General features: G+C 44.5%; 2 protein-coding genes across 6 annotated transcripts in view; one reads left to right on the plus strand and one right to left on the minus strand.

Annotated features, from left to right (window-relative positions):
- LOC136629036 (oocyte zinc finger protein XlCOF8.4-like) overlaps window positions 1-3,043 on the plus strand; it is a 99,118-nt gene extending 96,075 nt beyond the window's left edge. For both annotated transcript variants that reach the window (XM_066605157.1, XM_066605158.1), the window contains one exon: window positions 905-3,043. In XM_066605157.1, coding sequence (XP_066461254.1) covers window positions 905-1,722 — 818 coding nt within the window. In that variant the 3' untranslated portion in view covers window positions 1,723-3,043. The remainder of the gene's footprint in view (window positions 1-904) is intronic.
- Window positions 3,044-18,661: 15,618 nt separating this feature from the next.
- LOC136629015 (oocyte zinc finger protein XlCOF22-like) overlaps window positions 18,662-25,356 on the minus strand; it is a 49,723-nt gene continuing 43,028 nt past the window's right edge. For all 4 annotated transcript variants that reach the window (XM_066605124.1, XM_066605125.1, XM_066605126.1 and 1 more), the window contains 2 exons: window positions 24,818-24,920; window positions 18,662-20,671 (listed from right to left, as the gene is read on the minus strand). In XM_066605124.1, coding sequence (XP_066461221.1) covers window positions 19,434-20,671; window positions 24,818-24,920 — 1,341 coding nt within the window. In that variant the 3' untranslated portion in view covers window positions 18,662-19,433. The remainder of the gene's footprint in view (window positions 20,672-24,817; window positions 24,921-25,356) is intronic.

Raw genomic sequence — 25,356 nt, forward strand, 5'->3', positions numbered from 1 at the left:
TTGTGTGTAATAGTCATTGTTGACACATCAGGCACATTAGTGGTCATAGTCTTGGTCTGACGTGACAGCATGTAGACTTACTGTCTGCACTAAGCTGTTTTATAGATGAACAGTTCTATATATACTAAACACCATGTGTTAATTACATGCTGCTTCATGGGAGATTTTGTGAGTCATTTTTGGAGAAACAAACTAATTTTTGTGCAGAAATGACCAGACTCTGTCCATATGGAATATACTGTTCAGTGCTCAACTGGGTGCAGGCATCTATGGCTTCTTCATACATGGCCATTCTACTCCTCCCATCATCTGTTCTTTAAAAAAGTGCTTGTAGCTTTACGGTTCACCATTGACCATTTACTAGAAGAGTGGTGACAGCTACACTGATACATGAACCTGTGAAGATGGGGGCTTCACTACAGAAGGGGGGGAACTGAAAGAGAACAGTCTAGTGGATGAACATCATGATCTACTGGTCCTCGCTCTGAGGTCTGCTGTAGGATTGTGATCTGTTTTGCCACCACTGTTAAGGCTACTTTCACACCTGCGTTAGATCTTAGTTCAAGATTTCCGTCTCTCTGCTCCATTTTTGTAGGAAACTGAAATAAAATGGAAAAATGTTTTTTTCCCATTGATTTCAATAGGGTTTCAAGAACACGGAAAGGCTTCAGTTCACTTCCGTTCTGTTAGGTTTCCGTTTTTTGGAACAGAAAAATAGCGCAGTCGGCGGCATTATCTTTCTTCCTAAAGAACGGAAACCGATCTATGTAAGGGAAAATACTAAATTCCGTTATGAATTGCGTTTTGCTACGTGACTTGTTATAGAAATGTTATAAAATATCAATATAATGTTTTTAAATTTCATGTTATTCAAAAATAGTCAAATCTGTTTTATGTTTGGCAGATGAAGGTACCGGGAGCTCAGAGGGGCGTCTGATAGCTGTAGAATGTAAAGGAGAGAATTGTGGTGTCACGCAAGATATAGATGAAGAACCTACCATTATCCCAGATATCCCCTCAGCCAGTCACAGCAAAGATCCGTCATCTGCTCCTCTTATACAGGTCCCATCTTCTGATTCATCACAGACTGAGAAGCAGAAGAAAAGTCACAGAAAAGGAGAATATAAAAGAGATCGCACAGGGGAGAAGCAGTATTCATGTTCAGAATGTGGGAAATGTTTCACTGGGAGATCGCATCTTGACAAACATCAGAGAATTCACACAGGGGAGAAGCCATTTTCTTGTTTAGAATGTGGGAAATGTTTTAAACAGAGACCACATCTTCTCAGGCATCAGAGAAGTCACACAGGGGAAAAGCCATTTTTTTGTTCGGAATGTGGAAAATTTTTCTATTGCAAATCGCATCTTCGTAGACATCAGGTAGTTCACACAGGGGAGAAGCCATTTCCGTGCTTACAATGTGGGAAATGTTTTGCAGATAAATCAGATCTTGGCAGGCATCAGAGAAGTCACACAGGGGAGAAGCCATTTTCTTGTTCAGAATGTGGGAAATGTTATACACATAAATCAGTTCTTCTCAGGCATCAGAGAAGTCACACAGAGCAGAAGCCATCTTGTCAGGAATCGAATCTGGGTCCTCCCGTACCCCGGCCGGCAGCTGTCCCCGTTGAACAATCCAGCCTTTGGACAGTTTCCCTGCATAACTCAGCCTTGTTACCAGATCCCACTATCCAGACTCTGTTCTTGCTCCGCCCTGTCTGATTAGGCTTGCTTTATAAACCTGGCCCTGATCCCTCCTTCCTTACAAGATTATTGTGCTCTCTAGCCTTGATTAAGGGTCATCTCCTAAACCTGCTCTACTGCATACCGAGACTTTCCTTTACTTACTCCTGGCTTCCATCTGACTACTCTCCAGATCTGCGTCTTACTACACCTGAGGCTCCACCCTAGTGCCTGAACCACTGTGCATCTGTTTGTTGAGAATATGAAAAATGTTTCAATCGGAAATCACATCTTTTTAGACATCTGATAATTTACAGGACAGAATCTTTATTCTTGTAGTGTCATGCAATTTCCCGCACCAAAAATCACAGTTGACTTCCACTTCTGGGCATGGAAGAATCTTTTTAACACAGCCTTCTATGGACAAGCATTGCTGTGGAATTTGCAGCAGGCGTCTGGCTGCGAATTCCGCAAAGAAAATCCATCCGTGGGCATTGGGCCTATAATATATATGCGTATGTCACTGGCTTCTAAACATGTTTTGGAATCAATTTTATAGGTCCCTTGTATCTCTGTGCAGAAATTCGATTCCAGACAAGTTCATAGGCTGATGACACACATATTTTGGCCATGTTTTAGCACCCATAATATGGATGTGTGTCCCAGCCTGACTATGGGTGCGCTGACCTGAGCTCCAGGCGTATTCAAAATCTAAGAATGTGCAATTGTGTCACCGGTCTATGAATGTGTCTCAAATTAATTTTCTAAGCCGAGGATTCTTTCAGGAGAGATTGCCAGTAACCTTGTATCGATCTGCTTGTTCTCTGGGCAGTGACAAACCTAAGCAGAGCGCAGCATGCAGTTCAGAGCAAGCAGTCATTGCCAACTGCACCGGCCTTTTTCAAACTACATTTATGCCTTTATTCTGATAATATAATTTATTTTACATTGTTTAGGATTATTAAGATTTTAACAGACCATTAAAAATACATTATAAGTAATAAAAACAGTCATTTTAAAAACCCAAGAAAAAAATGTGAGATGATCAATTGTTGATCAGTGGGGTCCGCAGTTCAGGATCCCCTGTGATCCAGTTAGTCTCCAGTCAGACTGTCAGTAATAACGTTTCAAGCCGATAACTGTTCATATTGTGAGATAATAAACAATGGCAGCTCTCCTGGGATAAGAAAATAGATAAATTCACAAAAGGAAGTAGACTAACCTGGCGCGATCAGGCCACCCAGGAAGGGGCGGTCTGCCCAACAGATGTCCTCATTTGCTTATAGATATGTATATATCTAATATTTACCCACTGTATTCGAATTTCTTTGTTCATGTGCATTAAATGTACAATGGTATATGAAAACAAATCTCTGTCTTTCATTAGTTTGATAAATAAGTATTTTCTTCCTATTTTCAGAGTACCAGAAGTCAGTAAAGTGTTGAATACCTCCAGATTCCACTAGAACAGTGATGGCAAACCTTTTAGACACCGAGTGCCCAAACTGCACCCAAAATCAGGGGGTGGGGCTTTTCACGACATATGATTTTTACCTCTGTCGTTCTAAAAAGGACTGGGACGCTTTAAAATAGGCAGCATGCAGATTCTGACTGCTTTTTGGATGCAGAAATGCTGCAGAATGTCCTCAGCGGAAAATACTGTGGAAAATTCTGCAGCATTTCTGCATCCAAAAAGCAGTCAATCTGCACCTGGTCTATTTTGAAACAGCCCTGCCCATTTCGACCACATGTAAACATTCTCCAGCGACCCTCCCCACAGCAATAATGACCCCCCAGAGCGGCCCCGCAGCAGTAATAATAGTGACACCCCCCCCAGCGGCCACCCAGCAGTAATAATAGTGACACCCCCCCAGCGGCCACCCAGCAGTAATAATCGTAAAACTCCCCAGCGGCCACCCAGGGTAATAATAGTGACATCCCCCAGCGGCTCCCCAGCAGTAATAATGCCCCCCCCCCCCCCAGCGGTAATAATGCCCCCCCCCCCCCCCCCAGCAGTCCCCCAGCAATAATAATGCCCGTCCCCCCGCGGTTCCCCAGCAGTAATAATGCCCCCCTCCACCCCAGCGGTTCCCCCAGCAGTAATAATGCCCCCCTCACCTCCAGCGGTCCCCCAGCAGTAATAATACCCCCCTTCCCCCTAGCAGTTCCCTCAGCGGTAATAATGCCCCCCCCCCCCAGCAGTAATAATGCCCCCTTACACCCAGCGGTCCCCCAGCAGCAATAATGCCTCCCCCAGCGGTAATAATGCCTCCCGAGACCCACGTACGGTACTTATCCCTCCTCCTGGAAGAGCCGCACCTCTGCTGCCTGATCCCTAGTGCACACTGACATCACTGTGCTGCCGGATGCCTCCTTCCCCTGCTCTCGCGGAACGAAGTAGGAGACATCGGGGGACAAGGATCCCGGCTGCACACTGACGTCAGTGTGCACCGGGATCAGCGCAGATAGCAGCACTGAGTGAATACTGGCAGGGGAGCCACGGCCCCTGCAGGCATTCACTAATGTGGTGAGCGGCCGATGGTGACGCGTGCCAGCAGGGAGGGTTCTGCGTGCCGCCTCTGGCACGTGTGCCATAGGTTCACCACCACTGCAATAGAACCTCCCTGAATTCACTGTTACTCATTCACATCTATATAAACACATAAGTACATCATCGTTCAGTTTAGTTTTCCCACACCTTTCACACTGTTTGAATGTAGATATGGTTGCAGGCATCCAGAAGATGCATTTTGTTACATTTCTGGGGAATTCATTAAAGCAATTAAGATGTGCGAAGCTTACGAGGTATACTTTGGGATGCCTGTTGGAGACCAGGCCAAATCATGGGCTCCACAAGTCGCACGTGAGAAGTGTAAGAAAACTCTGGAAGGATGGGACAGAGGAGAAAAGAGGGCTATGAAGTTTGGTGTCCCACAGGTTTGGCGAAAACCCACTGGACTGCTGGTTTTGCATGGTGGACCCTTCTGAATGACATGCTTGCAAGAATGCAGCTGCAGTCATTTATCCAAATATCCCATCATGCATTGCACCTGTGCTAAATGGCCTAAAACTTCCTGTTCCACAGAAAGATCGGCCTGATGTTGAAAGTAGTGTTGAAAATATTGCTGATCCAAATTACAGTGCTAAAAATGAAACCTGTGAAAGAAAACCATACAATCCTAACCCAAAAGCTCCTAATGATTTGATCAGTGACCTTGGTGTTACAAAGACTAATGCTGAGCTGTTAACATCCAGACTCAAACAATGGGACTTGTTAGATAAAAGTGTGCAAATGTAGTGCCAGAGGAAGGGACATCACATTTTATTTGTGAAGATGAACTGTGCTATTGTCATGATGTAACTGGTATGTTTAGGGAACGCAAAATTCTATTTGATCCTAGTGAGTGTGACAGTTCAACAAAGAGTCTTCAAGCAGTATTACTCCATAATGGTAACAAGTATACTTGTCTTCCCCTTGCTAAACTTAAAGAAGATGACAAACATGTGAAGAGATTACTAAATTGATTGAAGTTTGAGAAATTTGGTTGGGAAGTTATTGGAGACCTTTAACTGGTTGCATTCTTGATGGGTCTTCAACGAGCACCGAAATGCTTGGGTGCTCGTTGCTCGAGTTGAGCTTTCCGCGATGCTCGAGAGTTCGTTTCGAGTAACGAACCTCATTGAAGTCAATGGGCGACTCGAGCATTTTTGTATATCGCCGATGCTCGCTAAGGTTTTCATTTGTGAAAATCTTGAAAACCTACGAAAGTGATGATAACACAGAAACGGATAGGGCAGGCGAGGGGCAACATGTTGGGCTGCATCTCAGGTTCCCAGGTCCCACTATTAAGCCACAATAGCAGCAAGAGTGCCCCCCCCCCCTCCTAACAATTTTTACTTTGGACAAACCCTCATTAGCGAGGCACAACTTAGCTAAGCACCACACTACCTCCAACCAAGCACAATCACTGCCTGCGGGACACACTGCTGCCTCTTCTCCTGGGTTACATGCTGCCCAACCCCCCCGCACGACCCTGCATCCGCAGCGTACACAAAAGTGTCCCTGCGCAGCCTTCAGCTGCCCTCATGCCACACGCTGGCTGCATAGCCACACCACCCTCATGTCTATTTATAAGTGCGTCTGCCATGAGGACGAACCGGAGGCACACACTGCAGAGGGTTGGCAGGGCCAGGCAGCGACCCTCTTTAAAAGGGTGGGGGGTGGGGCGATAGCCCACAATGCTGTAGAGAATCGATGAGAAATTAATGTTCGATCTTCATTCCAATCCTGTGCCACTCCCGTCAGGAGCTGCAAACGTTGGCATAAAGGGGACTCAGGAGCCAGCCCAGCACTTCTACACATCTCCACAATGCAGCAATACTCTGTGTGGGAAGTATGTGAGCGGGCCCAGGGTCAGCCTCTGTCCCAGCAAACACCTTGTGGGGCCCAAGGTGCTGCGAGTGACATAGCAATGGGGACACCATATATGCACACACTACTCATTCTGTTTAGGTGTCGGACACCTCATCGATAACGCAAGGGGTAAACCATCTGCTCTCTGCACCCTACCCAAATCATCAGTGTTTTGGGGACAGACAGGTAAAACACCGCTATGGGAAGTCTGTGTGCATCCGCAGCATGGGTGGCTCCCAGGAACCCACAGACTAGCTGTGGTAACGTGAGAGAAAATACGTGTTGGCCCACACTCCATGCCCTAGTCAGTCTGGGTTTTTTTAAAAGTGCCAGGCAGGTACAACTCCGCTATGGCAAGTCTGTGTGCACCCGCAGCATGAGTGGCTAGCAGGAACCCACAGACGGTATAGAAAGAAATCCCATTGCAGTGCCCCGGATAGCTATGGTAACGTGAGGGAAAATACATGTTGGCCTCGGCCCACAATCCATGCCCTAGTCAGTCTGTTTTTTTTGGGGGGGCCAGATAGGTAGAACACAGCAATGGGAAGACTTAGTGCACCCATAGTATACACAGACCCCCATCTAATATTCCTGTAGCAAAGGTATAAGCTTACCCCAGTAACAGTTATGTTGCAGAAGTCTAGGGAGACCCCAGTAACATTTCTGTTGTAACAGTATAGACAGACCCCAGTACCATTTCATTAGCAGAAGTATAGGCAGACCCCTGTAACATTTCTGTAGCAGAAGTATAGGCAGACCCCTGTAACATTTACGTGCCAGAAGTATAGGCAGACCCCAGTAACATTTAAGTAGGAGTATATGCAGACCCCCTAGTAACATTTATGTAGCAGCAGTATTGCCAGACCCCTGTAACATTTGTGTAGCAGCAGTATATGCAGACGCCTGTAACATTTCAGTAGCGGCAGTATAGGCAGAGCCCAGTATTTGTAACATTTCAGTAGCAGCAGTATAGGCAGAGCCCCAGTAACATTTCTGTAGTAACAGTATAGGCAGACCCCTGTAACATTCGTGTTGCAGCAGTAGAGGCAGACCGCTGAAACATTTACGTAGCAGGAGTATAGGCAGACCCGTGTAACATTTAAGTGGCAGCAGTATAGGCAGACCCCAGCACCATTTCTGTAGTAGGAGTATAGGCAGACCCCAGTAACATTTCAGTAGCGGCAGTATAGGCAGAGCCCAGTATTTGTAACATTTCAGTAGCAGCAGTATAGGCAGAGCCCCAGTAACATTTCTGTAGTAACAGTATAGGCAGACCCCTGTAACATTCGTGTTGCAGCAGTAGAGGCAGACCGCTGAAACATTTACGTAGCAGGAGTATAGGCAGACCCGTGTAACATTTAAGTGGCAGCAGTATAGGCAGACCCCAGCACCATTTCTGTAGTAGGAGTATAGGCAGACCCCAGTAACATTTCTGTAGTAACAGTATAGGCAGACCCCTGTAACATTTCTGTAGCAGCAATATAGGCAGATCCCTGTAAAATTTCTGTAGCAGCAGTATAAGCAGACCCCTGAAACATTTATGTAGCAGAAGCATACGCAGACCCCAGTACCATTCTTGTAGCAGAAGTATACGCAGACCCCTGTAACATTTCTGTAGTAACAGTATAGACAGATCCCAGTAACATTTCTGTAGCAGAAGTATAGGCAGACCCCAGTAACATCCTTATGGAAGCAGTATAAGCAGACCCCTGTAACATTTATGTAGCAGAAGCATAGGCAGACCCCAGTACCATTTCTGTAGTAGGAGTATAGGCAGACCCCAGTAACATTTCTGTAGTAACAGTATAGGCAGACCCCTGTAACATTTCTGTAGCAGAAGTATAGGCAGACCCCTGTAAAATTTCTGTAGCAGCAGTATAGACTGATCCTAGTAACATTTCTGTAGCAGAAGTATAGGCAGACCCCTGTAAAATTTCTGTAGCAGCATTATAAGCAGACCCCTGAAACATTTATGTAGCAGAAGCATAGGCAGACCCCAGTACCATTGTTGTAGCAGAAGTATACGCAGACCCCTGTAACATTTCTGTAGTTACAGTATAGACTGATCCTAGTAACATTTCTGTAGCAGAAGTATAGGCAGACCCCTGTAATATTTCTGTAGCAGCATTATAAGCAGACCCCTGAAACATTTATGTAGCAGAAGCATAGGCAGACCCCAGTACCATTGTTGTAGCAGAAGTATACGCAGACCCCTGTAACATTTCTGTAGTAACAGTATAGACTGATCCTAGTAACATTTCTGTAGCAGAAGTAAAGGCAGACCTCAGTAACATCCTTGTGGCAGCAGTATAAGCAGACCCCCTAGTAACATTTACGTGGCAGAAGTATAGGCAGACCCCTGTAACATTCAAGTGGCAGCAGTATAGGCAGACCCCTGTAACATGTAAGTGGCAGCAGTATAGGCAGACCCCTGTAACTTTCTTGTAGCAGAAGTATACGCAGACCCCTGTAACATTTCTGTAGTAACAGTATAGACAGATCCCAGTAACCTTTCTGTAGCAGAAGTATAGGCAGACCCCAGTAACATCCTTGTGGCAGCAGTATAAGCAGACCCCTGTAACCTATATGTAGCAGAAGCATAGGCAGACCCCAGTACCATTTTTGTAGCAGCCGTATAGGCAGACCCCTGTAACATTTCTGTAGCAGAAGTATAGGCAGACCCCTGTAAAATTTCTGTAGCAGCAGTATAAGCAGACCCCTGAAACATTTATGTAGCAGAAGCATAGGCAGACCCCAGTACCATTGTTGTAGCAGAAGTATACGCAGACCCCTGTAAGATTTTTGTAGTAACAGTATAGACTGATCCTAGTAACATTTCTGTAGCAGAAGTATAGGCAGACCTCAGTAACATCCTTGTGGCAGCAGTATAAGCAGACCCCTGTAACATTCAAGTGGCAGCAGTATAGGCAGACCCCAGTAACATGTAAGTGGCAGCAGTATACGCAGACCCCCATAACTTTCTTGTAGCAGAAGTATACGCAGACCCCTGTAACATTTACGTGGCAGAAGTATAGGCAGACCCCTGTAACATTCAAGTGGCAGCAGTATAGGCAGACCCCTGTAACATGTAAGTGGCAGCAGTATAGGCAGACCCCTGTAACTTTCTTGTAGCAGAAGTATACGCAGACCCCTGTAACATTTCTGTAGTAACAGTATAGACAGATCCCAGTAACATTTCTGTAGCAGAAGTATAGGCAGACCCCAGTAACATCTTTGTGGCAGCAGTATAAGCAGACCCCTGTAACATTTATGTAGCTGAAGCATAGGCAGACCCCAGTACCATTTTTGTAGAAGCCGTATATGCAGACCCCTGTAACATTTCTGTAGTAACAGTATAGACAGATCCCAGTAACATTTCTGTAGCAGAAGTATAGGCAGACCTCAGTAACATCCTTGTGGCAGCAGTATAAGCAGACCCCTGTAACATTTATGTAGCAGAAGCATAGGCAGACCCCAGCACCATTTCTGTAGTAACAGTATAGGCAGACCCCTGTAACATTTCTGTAGCAGAAGTATAGGCAGACCCCTGTGAAATTTCTGTAGCAGTATTATAAGCAGACCCCTGAAACATTTATGTAGCAGAAGCATAGGCAGACCCCAGTACCATTGTTGTAGCAGAAGTATACACAGACCCCTGTAACATTTCTGTAGTAACAGTATAGACTGATCCTAGTAACATTTCTGTAGCAGAAGTATAGGCAGACCTCAGTAACATCCTTGTGGCAGCAGTATAAGCAGACCCCTGTAACATTTACGTGGCAGAAGTATAGGCAGACCCCTGTAACATTCAAGTGGCAGCAGTATAGGCAGACCCCTGTAACATGTAAGTGGCAGCAGTATAGGCAGACCCCTGTTGCTTTCTTGTAGCAGAAGTATAGGCAGGCAGACCCCAGCAAAATTTCTGTAGTAATAGTATAGGCCAACCTCTGAAACATTGGGATACCATGAGCGTAGGCGAAGGCCGGAAAAATTAGTTGGATAAGAGTGTAGGCGCGGGCCCCAAAAATAAGTGTACCAAGAGTACAAGTGTACCTCTGAAAAATGTATCAACCGAGAGGGCAGGTGGAACCCATACACGTTTTTTCAAAGATACAGCTCACTGTTGCTTAATTCGTAACAGAGCCTGTAGGCAGCCCTGTTTAAAAATTTGGTTCATGTTACAGTCTCAATACTTTTTAAACTTTGAAAAATTGTAAAAACATTGGTAGATGTAGATAAGCCTTTTGGGCCACAGAAAAATTGTCCGTTTAGCGTGATGACATGTTGTTTCTGGAGGAGCAGTAGCAGGAGGAGGACTAATGTCAGAGACAGATTGACCAAGATAAATGCCCCGTTTTCCCGGTGATAGAGAAGGGTGCTTTTATCTGCGGTTGCAACGAAAAGAATCTTTAGGTTATGCTGCTCTCCGCCGGTGGAGAAGAGAAGTCAGGGGAAATCCAGGCTTTGTTCATCCTTATGAGTGTAAGCATGTCGGCACTGGCAGTTGACAGGCGGGTACGCTTGGCTGTGATGATTTCCCCAGCTGCACTAAACACCCTCTCTGACAAGACGCTAGCGGCAGGGCAAGCCAGCACCTCCAGGGCATACAGCATAAGTTCGTACCACGTGTCCAGCTTTGACACCCAATAGTTGTATGGAGCAGAGGCATCACGGAGGACGGTGGTACAATCGGCTACGTACTCCCTCACCATCTTTTTACAGTGCTCCCTCCGACTTAGCCTTGACTGGTGAGTGGTGACGCAGTCTTGCTGGGGAGCCATAAAGCTGGCAAAGGCCTTGGAGAGTGTGCCCCTGCCTGCGCTGAACATGCTGCCTGATCTCCGTGCCTCCCCTGCTACTTGGCCCTCGGAACTGCGGCTTATGCCGCTAGCGCTATCAGATGGGAAGTTTACCATCAGTTTGTCCACCAGGGCCCTGTGGTATTGCATCACTCTCTAACCACTTTCCGCTTCCGAAATGAGAGTGGAAAGGTTCTCCTTATACCGTGGGTCGAGAAGGGTGTACACCCAGTAATCCGTAGTGGCCAGATTGCGTATAACGCGAAGGTCATGAGAAAGGCAGCCTAACATGAAGTCAGCCATGTGTGCCAGGGTACCAGTACGCAACACATCACTGTCCTCACTAGGAAGATCACTTTCAGGATCCTCCTCCACAGGCCATAAACGCTGAACAGATAAGAGGCAAGCAGCATGGGTACCCTCTGCAGTGGGCCCAGCTGTCTGTTCCCTCTCCTCCTCCTCCCCCTCCTCCTCCTCCAAAACACGCTGAGATATAGACATGAGGGTGCTCTGACTATCAAGCGACATACTCTCTTCCCCCATCTCCTGTTCTGACCACAAAGCGTCAGCCTTTATGCTTTGCAGCAAACTTCTCAGCAGGCATAACAGAGGAATAGTGACGCTAATGATTGCAGCATCGCCGCTCACCATCTGGATAGACGCCTCAAAGTTTCCAATGACCTGGCAGATATCTGCCATCCAGGCCCACTCCTCGGTTAAGAATTGGGGAGGCTGACTCCCACTACGCTGCCCATGTTGGAGTTGGTATTCCACTATTGCTTTATGCTGCTCATACAGCCTGGCCAACATGTGCAGCGTAGAATTCTACCGTGTGGGCACGTCGCACAGCAGTCGGTGCTCTGGCAGATTAAACCGATGTTGCAGGGTCCTCAGGGTGGCAGCGTCCATGGTGGACTTGCGGAAATGTGCGCAGACGCGGCGCACCTTGCCGAGCAGGTCAGATAAGTGCGGGTAGTTTATCAGAAACCGCTGAACCACCAGATTGAAGACGTGGGCCAGGCATGGCACGTGTGTAAGGCTGCTGAGCTGCAGAGCCGCCACCAGGTTACGGCCGTTGTCACACACGACCATGCCCGGTTGGAGGCTCAGCGGCGAAAGCCAGAGGTCAGTCTGCTCTGTCAGACCCTGCAACAGCTCGGGGGCCATGTGAGATCAAATGTCGCAACTGTTGAGCAAACCATAACATCAATTAAGAATCCTTCTCGAGGTACTTTAAGGGCATTTTTCTAAAACAATCAATTCGTGGTTCTTGGCCCTCGAAACCTATTTCTCATTATTATGTATTCAGTTCAGCTCTCAACTAGCTGAATCCGCACAACTTGAGATAAATAACCCACATCAATGTAGATATGGGTATGGTATGGTATGGTGACTAGGGAAAGGAGAAAGAGAGAATTTTAGAGCATAAAAATGGGAAAATGTGAGGGCTGCACAGGGGTAGAGAGTGGGGACCTTTCATGGTTCACATTATTTATAGTCGTCTTGTTATGTCAGTATCACGTAACCAATCACCCAACATCTCTTAAGGCCCGTCACGTCACCATCCCACCGCCAGCTGAAACTGCGGGGATTCGCGATATGTGTTCCATATAGCCCAAGCTCAATCACTCGACCTGGAACCATCCGTTCTTTCGTCACCCAGCTCCTCCATATACATTAGTTGATTCAGTTCCTGAACAAATTCCAGGATTGTGGAAGCTGAGTTGCTGCGCCAGTGGCGTGGGATTACCGCTCTGGCAGCGGTAAGGAAATGCCGTAATAGACCTTTTTTGATGGTGGCGAATGGACCAGGGATAACTGACAGCATCTCTGACTCCATTTAGAACTCTATTGTGCAACAAATGTATTAATTATTGTGGTGAAAGAAATCTCCTTTTACATTGAGCTCCTAAATAACTAGGATCACCCTAGTGAAGCGCTTTAAGCTAATAAATGAGCCAATTAAATATCTCTAGATCCAAGAAATATTTTTTTATGAACCAAAAATATCTTTTTTGTGAGTCATTTCTTTCCTATTCTACGGAAGAGTAATTGTTCATTATTGAACGTTGATACTCTATTGGGAAGAAATGGACTCCAATATTATTTGTTTGCATCTACATTTGATTTTGCACTTTTCTGTTGACTTGGTCCACTCCAACGGACTAGGTTGCTAGCCGAGGCTGTCATAACCATATGAATGTATTATCTGTAATGAATGCAGCCTAGGGACTAATAAGCCATTAAGGTTAGGCTCAACATTGATGTTTTTGAGTTATTGGGATTAACTCTATTCTATGTTCCAACATATCAGGTTACTATTGGTGTGTTTGGTGGACGCATACTCTTATGTATGTCCTGATTGTCTTTTAGATTTATTTATAACTTTGCTTTTTAGGAAGTTATTTTTGTGACAAATATCCTTCTAAAGAAATGACTGCCATCTTTGTTTTGGTGAATCAACTTACAAAAATGGCCCATTTCATTCCCACTAGGAGGCTTTCCCACAGCAGAACAAACTGCTGAATCAATGATCAAGGAGGTATTTAGGCTGCATTGAATTTCTGATAATGTAGTTTCTGTTAGGAGTAGGAATGAGCGAGTATGCTCGCTAAGGCACTACTCGCTCGAGTAATGTGCCTTAGCCTAGTATCTCCCTGCTCGTCCCGATAGAGATTCAGCTGACAGGTGAGTTGCGGCGGGGAGCGGGGCAGAGCGGGCGGGAGAGATCTCCCCTCCGTTCCTCCCTGCTCTCCCCCGCAGCTCCCCGCCCCGCGGCGGCACCCGAATCTTTTGGGACGAGCGGGGAGATACTCGGCTAAGGCACATTACTCGAGCGAGTAGTGCCTTAGCGAGTATACTCGCTCTTCCCTAGTTAGGAGTGTTCACTTCACATCAAGATTTTGTAAAAGCTAATGTACAGGTTTAGGGATCACTATTAATTTGTTTTCTGCCTACCATCCGCAGTCCAATGGTCAAACTGAAAGGACTAATCAGACTCTTGAGCAATACCTCAGCTATTTTATTTCCTACCTCCAGGATGATTGCGTGGAATTGTTACCAACAACAGAATTTGCCTATAACAATTGCTAACATAACTCTACATTTCAAAGTCCTTTTTATGCTAACTCTGGTATACATCCAGTACTTATTCCTGTTCTTCCATTTAATACTCCTACTGTTAATCACAGACTAACTACTTTTCGGGAAACCTAGAAACATCTAAAAAAGTTGCCACAAGAAGCTCAGGAAAACCATAAGGAAGCAGCAGATAGACATCGCAAGGCCACTTCTTCCTTTTAGATTTGTGACAAAGTTCGGTTATCCACAAAGAATTTAAAAACGCACTCACCCTCTCCCAAATTGGGTCAAAAATTTATAGGACCCTTTCAGATTACTGCAAGGATTCTTGAAAAGGCTGAAAGTTTACCCAAAGTTCTGTGTGTCACTGCTCAAGCCATTCTGGGAGAACACGTTTGCCGGGAGAAATCAGTCACCTCCTCCACCAGTAAAAGTTTAAGGGGAGGAAGAGTTTGTGGTTAAGATTCTGGACTCTAGAATTTTTAGAGGGGGCTTACAATACCTATGCAGTAAAGGAAGAAAATCCTTGGGAGTCGGACCAGAATGTTCATGGTCCAAGGCTCACAGGCAAGTTCCACAGTAGGTATCAGGGAAAGCCAGCCCCTGGGATTTCTGGAGGCCATCCTAGAAGGAGGGGATACTGTCAGGGCTCAAACCCAGGAGCTCCTATGTTCCAGGTAGCAGCTCTATTTGCTGAGTTATTCACCTCCCTGGATAGTTTTCTTCCTGAACCTTATCCTTGTTCCTAGTTCCTGCTCCTGTTTCCCTGGTTGGTTCCACCCTGTCCCTTGATTGCGCACCCCATATAAACATGGCCTAGCATCTCCCATCCTTGCAAATTTATTGTGCTCTTTGACTTTAGTCATGCTCTACTACTAACAGCTTCTCCCTACATAATTGCTGCTACCTGTTACTGATCCCTGGCTGAATCCTTACTATGCTACCTGCCTGCTCCCTTGTACTGCAATAGATATTTACCTGTTACCAACCCTTGGCTTTCCTTGACCACGCTATCTGTCCGCTCGAGTTACAACACGAGACTCTGAACTCACTCACTGAGTTCTCACTGTTACAGGGGAATCATCATACCCAAATATATAGGAAATATGATACACACATTTTGTAGTCTGGTTATAGTACACACAGGTGTTTTTATGTTTAAAACTTCTGACTTATGTGTATGTACTTTAGAATTAGTGTAGCTCGTCATGATCATCCAAGCAATAAAATTGCCCAATTTATGCTAAATCGAAACTAAATTTAAAAAAGTATAAAACGAAAACATGAACAAAGCAAGTGGCAGGGGATATGTAGGTAGTGACATTTGTGGAGATGGCAGAGGATGGGCCACCAGAAACAGAAGCAGGTCTGAAGCAACTGATATGTAAGATTAAAACAGAAAGTGAAAAAATGGGCCTCTACCTGAATTTAAAGAAGACTAAAATGATGACAAACCGCTAAAAATTCACAACAACACATTGCCAAGACAGGAGTTAGAGTGTCACAGCAAACCATAAGGGCTCTACTGCCACCATCAGCTGCTACTATTTGCAGCAGTAGAAACATCAGGCCCATGGCTAGGTCTACACGCAGGACTTGTCCAGTTTGTGTCGTCTTTAAAACTGCATGTGATGACAGAAGAATGGTCATCTACAAGATCTGTGGTAAGCGTTTGAAATGTGGCAAGAACATAGACGACATACACATGTATGAACAGTCACATGTACTCCCCCCACTCGCTGTCTTAGGAAGTCTACCTGAGGCAAAGAGTCAGCCTCATCCTGCTCCCTCTTCCACTACTATAGCTGCCTCTTTCCATCTTCCTGCCTGTTCATGCAGTAGCCTCTAAAGACAGAGAGACAGTTTTGTCTAGGGGCAGTAGATTGCCTACCTCAAGCCTCTCCTCTGTAATTGATGACCAGGTTACAGGCTCCGGAGCCAGAACTGGGAAATGGACAGCATTAGTCGAGTCATCACTATCATCACAACCTTTACTGACATTGACATCTACCCCATATTCCAGAATGTCCCAGCTAAGCAGCCAGCCCTCTATCCCCCAACTATGGAATAATAAAAAAATACCATCTCAACCATCCACGAGTACAGAGCCTGAATGTGAGCATTGGCCAGCAGCTTACAATGGCTAGTGGATGCAGACACCTTTCAGAATGTGATACTCTGTGCTAACCTATTGTACCAGATTCCCAGCTGCCATTATTTTGTCCAAAAAGCCATCCCTGCCCTGCATTGCCATGTGAGTGATAATATATCCCCACAGAATGCTGTTAGTGGCAGGATGCGCCTGACTATGGACATGTGGTCCAGCAAGCATGACGAGGGGCATAACATATCCTTAACACTGAGTCAATATCCTCAAGGTGGGGCATAAAAAAAAGGTGGTCCATGTTCACGGTACCCCCAAGACTTGCGCGACATTCATCCGTGTATGGCCCCTCCTAAACTCCTCATACTCTTCCTCCACCTTTCAATACTCTCCACATCTTCACCGATATCTGTATGTAAAAAAACCCAGCCTCCATATAGCACTGCACCCGGGAAATGTCACTATGCTGTACTAAAACTCATGCATCTAGAGGAGTGCAGCCACATGGCCGAGAGCTGTTGATGGTTCTGCAGGTACAAGATGACATGTGGATGACCCTGCAGAACTTGAAGCCAGTCATGGTTGTGTGTGACAATGGGGCCAACCTGTTGGCAGTCCTTCACCTTGGCAATACTTTGCCTGGTCTGTTGGACAAACCTGGTAGTTCAGCACTTTCTAAACAATTACCCAGGCTTTCATCCAGTTCTGGAAAACACCTAGAAGCTGTACTCACACGTTTGGAGTTCACACTCAGCTGCTTCTCATCTGGCAGAGGTACAGCGACAGTTCAGGCTGCCACCCAACAACCTCATCTGTGACATGCTTACATGGTGGAATTTCACGTTGCATATGTTGTAGAGGCTAAGCTAGTAGCAGATCGATCGCTGAGTACCAGATGTGTATGCTATAACCAGGCGCTGTATGGTGGTAGGTCAATTGACGCCAGTGGTATGGTGGCAAATCAAAGACGTTTCTACCATTTAAGCCTGCTTTGAGGAAGCAACTAAAAGGGTCAGTCATAATGATGCACTAATCAGTATGATTATCCCTGTTATCTGCTTGCTGGAATAGATACTACGGGGCAAAATTTAGCACTGCTTGTCATGAACGGCCGGGCAATATGATAGAAGAGGGAGCACTGTTACCTTTCAGTGCTGAGGTTCTCATCAAGGACAACCTCTGTGTAAACTACACCACACTTGTCTGTTCTGCCCAGAGTAGAAGTAGAATAACAAGAATTAACGCAAATAGAACATAAAAGCTTATCAAGATGTTGACCTCCAGCACTGCAAAGCACATCTGATAATGGACAACATCTGCATGGCTTTTGTATGTTTTCTTTGTGTTTCCTATTCTTGTTCTCCATCTCCTCCTCAACCTCTAGAGAAGAAAGAAGTGTGGTGGCTCAGTTGTTAGCACTGCTGCCTTGCAGTGCTGGAGTTCTATGTTCCAATCTGTCCATGAGCAACATCTGGATGGTGTTTTTATGTTCTCCTTGTGTTTATTCTTCTCATTCTTTTGCTCCTCCAGAGCAGAAAGGACAGGTCTTATGTCTCACTTGTTAGCACTACCGCCTTGTAGTGCTGGAATTCTAGGTTCAAATCTGTCCAAGGGCAACATCTAGATGGAGCTTTTCCAAGTCTATGTAGATAAAAACTTTCAAGATAGGACTATGCTTTTTGTAACCACATTCTGACCCCTAGACCTTTTTTTTCCTGTTGATGCAGCTTTATGATGGTTTATTTTTTTACAGGAAAAGCTATGAAAAGGATCTTTAAAAAAAAAAAAAAAGTTTCTTATCAAATTCAATAAAGTCTGGAATCTGTGGTGTGATTCTCCCCTAACCATGAATACACATAATGCCTATCAGCTCTCACTCATCTCCGTCGGATCTGAGGAAATATATTAAAGGGGTTGTCCCGCGGCGAAATCAAAAAAAATTTACCCCCACATTGTTCCCCGTTTAAAACAATCCCTGTGTTAGTTTAAAAAAAAAAAAATCGCTTACCTGCATCCCCGTTCGGGCAGCTTCTTCTTTTAAAGATGGCCGCCGGTCCTTTCCCATGGTGCACCGCGGGTCTTCTCCCATGGTGCACTGTGGATTATCTTCTCCTGTTCTGCGTTCCACTGCCAATACAGCCACCTCATTGGCTGATCGGCAACACATGACGGAGGCGGAGCTACGATGACGCAGAGAAGAGGGAGGAGCCAGCATGCAGCTCGTGAGCCCGGAAGGAGACAGAAGAAGAATCCTGCGGTGCGCAAGCGCGACTGTTCATGCGACTAAGAAGCAGCTTTAGACGGCACCATGGAGACGGGGACGCCAGCAACGGAGGAGGTAAGTGTATAACTTCTGTATGGCTCATATTTAATGCACAATGTATATTACAATGTGCATTAATATGGCCATACAGAAGTGTATAACCCCACTTGCTATCGCGGGACAACCCCTTTAATATCTCAAAGTTAAAAGAAAGCTTACAAAAAATACAAACATACATGTTTTTAAGTGCAAAGTTTTATTAATGACTAGAAGCAAGTAAATAGATGCAATTATATACATATGTAAATATGCTGTGCACATGGTTGATATGTAGTGTGATTACATAATTCCACAATCTTGTCCTCCATTTTATCTTCAATATCATTTTAATGCTAAAAGAACTATAAAAAATTCTGCTGGGTTTATAGGAAATTTAGATTTCAGAATGAACTATGGGGGCTCCAGCCGTGCCGTCTCCACCAAAGTCCTATATCAAGGAGAGAAAACCTCCCACTGAGATCCTTATCTTCATGCCCACTCCTGGATTGACTATTTTGAACTCCAGATATAACATAGTTGGACAATTTATCATTCTGATGCTATATAATCCCCTCTCATCTGACCAATAGCGCTCTCATTCATGTTACATGTGAATGCTGTAGGTCACTTTATTGTATCCTGCCGGAATAATACGAGTTTGTATATTTGGAGAAGACGCTTTATGTTGTCTTCATCCATAATGATAGATGTGTTATCTGGATTACAGACGTTTATTGGTAATTATATCCAATTATTCTTCATTATTTAGTGTTCAGAATTGCTTCCTTTTCTCCTATAGAACAACTCACTTTACTTTCATGATAACTTTTATTTAAACGGATACTATTTGATGAAACAAGTTTGGAGAAAAGAAAAACTGGAAAATCCCTACTTTCCTACTGTTATGTCTTAGAAGAATTGACTTATCAGTAATGATTTCTGCCATGTGTTAAATCTCTGATGTCTTTCCAGAGCTGATTTCTTAGATCATTCTGCAGATGAAAATCGTTTTTCCCCACGTGTGAGTTCTCTGATGTGCAGTTAGAGCAGTTACACACTTAGAGTACATAAAAATGGATTCTCTTCTGTGTGAATTCTTTGATGTCTAACAAAATATGCTTTTTGAGTAAAACATTTCCCACATTCTAAACATGAAAATGGCTTCTCCTCTGTGTGAATTCTCTGATGTCTAACAAAATATGCTTTCTGAGTAAAACATTTCCCACATTCTGAACATGAGAATGGCTTCTCCCCAGTGTGACTTTTTCGATGGTTAGCTAGATCCGACTTCTTTATAAAGCGTTTTCCACATTCTGAACATGAAAACGGCCTCTCCCCTGTGTGAATTCTCTGATGTGTTACAAGAGTTGATTTTAGAGTAAAACATTTCCCACATTCTGAACATAAAAATGGCTTCTGCCCTGTGTGAATTCTCTGATGTCTAGCAAGATCTGATCTCACAATAAAACGTTTCCCACATTCAGAACATGAAAATGGCTTTTCTCCTGTGTGACTTCTCTGATGTATAACAAGATGTGATTTCACAGTAAAGCTTTTCCCACATTCTGAACATGAAAATGGCCTCTCCCCTGTGTGAAATCTGTGATGTACAACAAGATGTGATTTCACACTAAACCGTTCCCCACATTCTGAACATGAAAATGGCTCCTTCCCTGTGTGACGACGTTGATGTACAATAAGATGTGGTTTCTGAGTAAAACATTTCCCACATTCTGAGCAGGAAAATGGTTTTTCCCCCGTGTGAATTCTCCGATGGTTAGCTAGATCAGATTTATTTAGAAAGCATTTCCCACATTCTGAACATGAATATGGCTTCTGTCCTGTGTGAGTTATCCGATGTTTAGCAAGATTTGATTTCACAGTAAAACATTTGCCACATTCTGGACATGAATACGGCTTCTCTCCTGTGTGAGTTCTCTGATGTTTAACAAGATTTGACTTCCCAGTGAAACATTTCCCACATTCTGAACATGAATATGCTTTCTCCCCTGTGTGAGCTTTTTGGTGTTCTTCCCTTCTGTGACTTTTCTTCTGCTTATCAGTCTGTGATGAATCAAAAGATGGGCCCTGTATAAGAGAATTAGATGACAGATCTTTGCTGAGAAGGACTAAGGGGATATCTGGGAAAATGGCAGGTTCTTCATATGCATCTTGTGGGATATCTGGGAAAATGGCAGGTTCTTCATATGTATCTTGTGGCATATCACAATCTTCCACTTTACAATCTGCAGAAATCAGGCATCTCTCTGAGCTCCCATTACCATCATCTGCCAAGAATAAAACTAATTTTATTATTTGTGAACAATATATCACAGAATCCAAAAAACAACAATCCCTTGGAACGAAGATCATACAGCAAAATTAATCATGAATCACGGAAGTCACTGCTATAGATTATCAGGGTAAAACCTAACTTTTATTAAATAATTTAAAAAGATATCCAATAGAGAAGGAATAGAAAAAATATACAAAAAAGTATATATTGAAAGGGGGAGAGCCCTAATAAAATCCTGTAGTACCCTATGGTGTCCACTGACGATATAAAGCACTCTCCCTGAAAAGGGTGACCTTGTTTTGGAACCTCACCCTATATATCCCTAATAAACCTAAGTAGTAAGAGACAAAAAAAAGAGAAAAATCAAAACAAAACTGAAAAAAACAAGCAAAGAGGACTTAAAATAAAGAAATAATATTAATGATCTTTTTAGATATACCATAAAAGTATAGCTGAAAACATGCATGGTAGAATCAACTACTATGCAGAATATTTACAATATTTCAGAATCAAAGTGCTAACACCACTTGTCAATCAGTCCGCGTCTGATGTGTGAGTTATATGCAGATCTTAACAGTGCCTGTAATGATGTCACCAACATGTAATCAGTTACAGGCTCTTAGCTCCACCCCCTGTAATCAGTTACATGCTCTTAGCTTCGCCCCCTGATCACATGACGATGATCTCATCACAGGTGCTTCATTCTCTTTGTGCACTGAATGAGGGATTATGGGCGGATTACATCCCCCACAAACCCCTGCTGGACCATCACCTACCCGATAGGTTGACACAGTGGTTCCACATCCACTGTCATTACAGCAAACAGACCGCTCTGAAAAGTGTGAACCTGCTGAATGTCTCTCGGCCTGCTACCTGACCCTAGCAGGGGGTAAAAGAGAAGACTAAACCACAGCATAAGTAGCCCAGAATACAGTATGTGGAGACATAGTCCTAGATAACAGATTACAGAACGTGGAAACATAAACACAGATTACAGAATGCAGAATGTGGAGACATAGACCCAGATAATAGAATGCGGATAGTGGAAACAGACCCAGATAACAAAATGCAGAATGTGGAGACATTTTCACATCTGTGCAGCACACGAGCTCCTCGCTCAGCACGAACGCAGCGTGATTTTCACTACTAGCCGACAGACTTATGCACTGAAGAACAGTACGCACCACAACTGAAGTACATAATCCAGATGTAAGGCCTGTGTAACACCAGAGTACAACACTCAGCATGGCGAGAAGGAACATACACACGGTAGAAAATAGCTGTATACCAAGCTATGCTGAACGGTAGCACCACTCCAGGGAGAAGGAAGTCTGGCCCTAACCTAGCAGGGGAGGTGAACGATCCCTGTCTAGAAGCGGAGTATTCACCTCGATAGGGACGGCCCCACGGTCTTCAGCCTGGGCCGTGACTGTCCCTGAAGGGACCCCTGGAGAGATGAACTGAACAGCTAAGCAAAATAGAAATGAAAAGCAAAAATACAACTGAAAAGAATCCTGCAGCAACATATCTGCATGTAGAAAAACATGCAGCACAGGAGAGCTCCAAACTCTAAGTTCTTCACTATGGAACGAAATAAGCAGCACTGATCAACAGGAGCGTTGAGAATATAAAGCCCCTCTGCACCTGAAAACTGGCAGAGTGAATAGAAAACTACATCTCCACCCTACTCCCAGTTATGACTAATCCAGCATGCATCCATGCAGCAAAGACAGACCAGCAGTCTCTGCACATGGTGCATTAACCCTTGACCTGCATAACAAGGCTACAGGTCTTTACCTGTGTTCAGACTACATCCCCCCAAAACCTGCGTAGCTTAAATTGTTATGGAACAGCAGTACTCAGTCTGACAATTTGTTGCTTGTTGTGGGACAGCTGCACACCCGTGTGGAGACTCCAATAAATGACACCTCACAAATGTTCACATACATAGCTGGCAGTGCATACTGACCAACAAGATTGAAGAATAGTCCTTCCCCATGATCTTCATAGTCCCCTGAACGTGATATCATGTCATCACAAGTGCTAGTGCCGCCAACACCAGTCGAGCCTTCATCATCAACCGTTGTCCAATGTTAACCATTGCTGTCGTGCAAATATATCACCACAGAGGGTTCCACGCCACCGTGAAGCTAATGCAGCTTACATGACACAGCGACAATCCATGATTTCACCTCAGCCACCAGGTGAATTTGTAAATCTCGTGCAGCAGATATGTGAAATCTATAAACCAACACGTCTCCTCAATGAGCTGCTAAAGTTCGTAAATCACATGCAGCTCATATGCGAAAGCAATGTAGCAAAGCTGTGTGTGTGTGTGACATGCATGTAGCAGAGCTGTGTGGTGCATTGTGCCACCAGAAACACTGGTACTATAATTTCCTACTAATTACTTGTGTTTCTATTATAAAATTGCAACATTAACATATGACCGTAGAACATTCCATCTGATAATCTATGATACTCATATGTAGTCCAATTATCAGAAACATCCTTTATGTGGAAACCACATGTGGTTGGGCATCATTTTGTCCCTTTTGTTTTCAATGTCTCCCACATGTTCAGAAATGCAACATTTAAATTTTTGCTTTGTTTTCCCAACATACAACCACATAACATGTATTACTACAAGCCCTTTAAATCCAAGGTGTTTCCATTATTGTGATAAACCGTTGTATGAATCCACATTCTATATTCTGTTATCTGGATCTATGACTCCATGTTCTGTATTCTGTTATCTGCATCTATGTCCCCGTGTCCTGTAATCTTTTACCTGGGTCTATGTCCCCACTTTCTGGATTCTGTTATCTGGGTCTATATCTCTTCGTTCTGGATTCTGCTATCTGGGTCTTTGTCTCCATGTTTTGTATTCTTTTATTTGGTTCTATGTCTCCATGTTCTTTATTCCGGTTTTTGGGTCTTTGTCTCCAAGTCCTATATTCTGGTATCTGGGTCGATGTCTCCACATTCTTTTTTTTTCTGTTTTTTGGGTCTATGTCTCCAGGTTCTATATTCCGGTATCTGGACCTATGTCTCCTCGTTCTATATTCTGGTATGTGGATCTATGTCTCCACATTCTGCATTCTGTTATCTGGGTCTATGTTTCCACGATCCGCATTCTGTTATCTGGGATCTGGTTCTAGGTCTCCACATTCTGTAATCTGTTATCTAGGACTATGTCTCCACATACCATATTCTGGGCTACTTATGCCGTGGTTTGGTCTTCACTTGGTTAGGGTCAGGTAGCAGGCCAAGAGACATTCAGGAGGTTCACACTTTTCAGAGCAGTCTGTCTGCTGTAACGACTGTGGATGTGGAACCACTGTGTCACTTGACCGGGTAGGTGATGATCTAGTGGACAGCTGACCCCAGCGTGGGAGGTAAGATACCGGACGTATGAGCCCTGTACGCAGATGGAAACTAGGGAAGGTATCCTAATCTGATAAAAGGAGGGGGAAACCCCTGCCTATAAGCGAAGCACTTGTCCCAATAAGGAGGACCCCATGATCTTCTTCTAGGCGCTGACTGACCCTGATGGGACAGAAAACCTATAAAACGAACGACAGAACAATACCAGGGTATACAGAAACATAGGAGATACAGGCTGACAAGGATAAACAGAGAACCAGACTCACAAGGATAACAGAGAGCTGGATACACAAACGGAGGACACAGAACACGAGCAGAAAGCAAGGTAGGAAGGTAACTGCTGGAGCAGCGGCTAAACATGGAGTTATGGACACAAATCACACAACAACACTACAGCACTGTTCGAAAGGCTCAGGGCAGCTATATAGGGAGGTGATTAGAAAAGGTGCATCAGCTGAGCAGGAGGCCCAGAAACAATTTACTCTAGGAGTGCTGGAAGAGAATAAATGAAAGTTCAGTAAACTGGGAAAGCAGGACGGTGCCCATGCCTGCCAGACACAGAGGATTGTGTCTGAACAGTGCACCCAACATCTGCTTTCAGGTAGGGACCTTTCCTGGTTGTGAGCAGGGTCAGTTTTCCATTTGTCAGGTATGGACACAACCTTGCGTCTTCTGGGCACGATGTGCATTGTGCACAGGATGGATGTGACACTGTAACTCTTCTCTGCTATATTTAGTGGTTAATACCCACCTGCATGGTTATCTGTAGAAATCTCCTCTTTACACAGCTGATCGCCCCTCACATTTATCTCTGTAATATTAATATCGGTCAGATCTTCATCCAGATACAAAAGCTGTGAGACAAATATTGTAGAAGTCAGCAGACGGTTGGAGAAGTCGTGTGGAATGTTTTATGACATAATGACCTGACAGGAGTAGTTATCTGAGCCACATAGCTGCCAGTCTAGAAGCCGGACATAGATATTACATGGCGGATCAATGACCCCTCAGGAACCTCATACACATGTATATCCGGCATGGCTAGACACGCTGCACGTTGTCTCAGTGGAGGAGATCAGCGTCTACCAGACACATCCACTGCTTGTCTTGGGGAAATAAAGGAGCAGATAGATATAAATCCAACCTGTTGGCTCCTTATTCCCACCAGCAGTCTCCACCGTCAGAAAACTGGGAGAAGATCCAGACAAGATGTAATGTCTCTGGTCAGCGGAAATCCTGCCATCTCCACCGGCCTCATCACACAAGGAGAAGACATCTAATAAGACTGAA

Source organism: Eleutherodactylus coqui, chromosome 5 (genome assembly GCF_035609145.1).
Source record: "Eleutherodactylus coqui strain aEleCoq1 chromosome 5, aEleCoq1.hap1, whole genome shotgun sequence".
NCBI classification, from domain to species: Eukaryota; Metazoa; Chordata; class Amphibia; order Anura; family Eleutherodactylidae; genus Eleutherodactylus; species Eleutherodactylus coqui.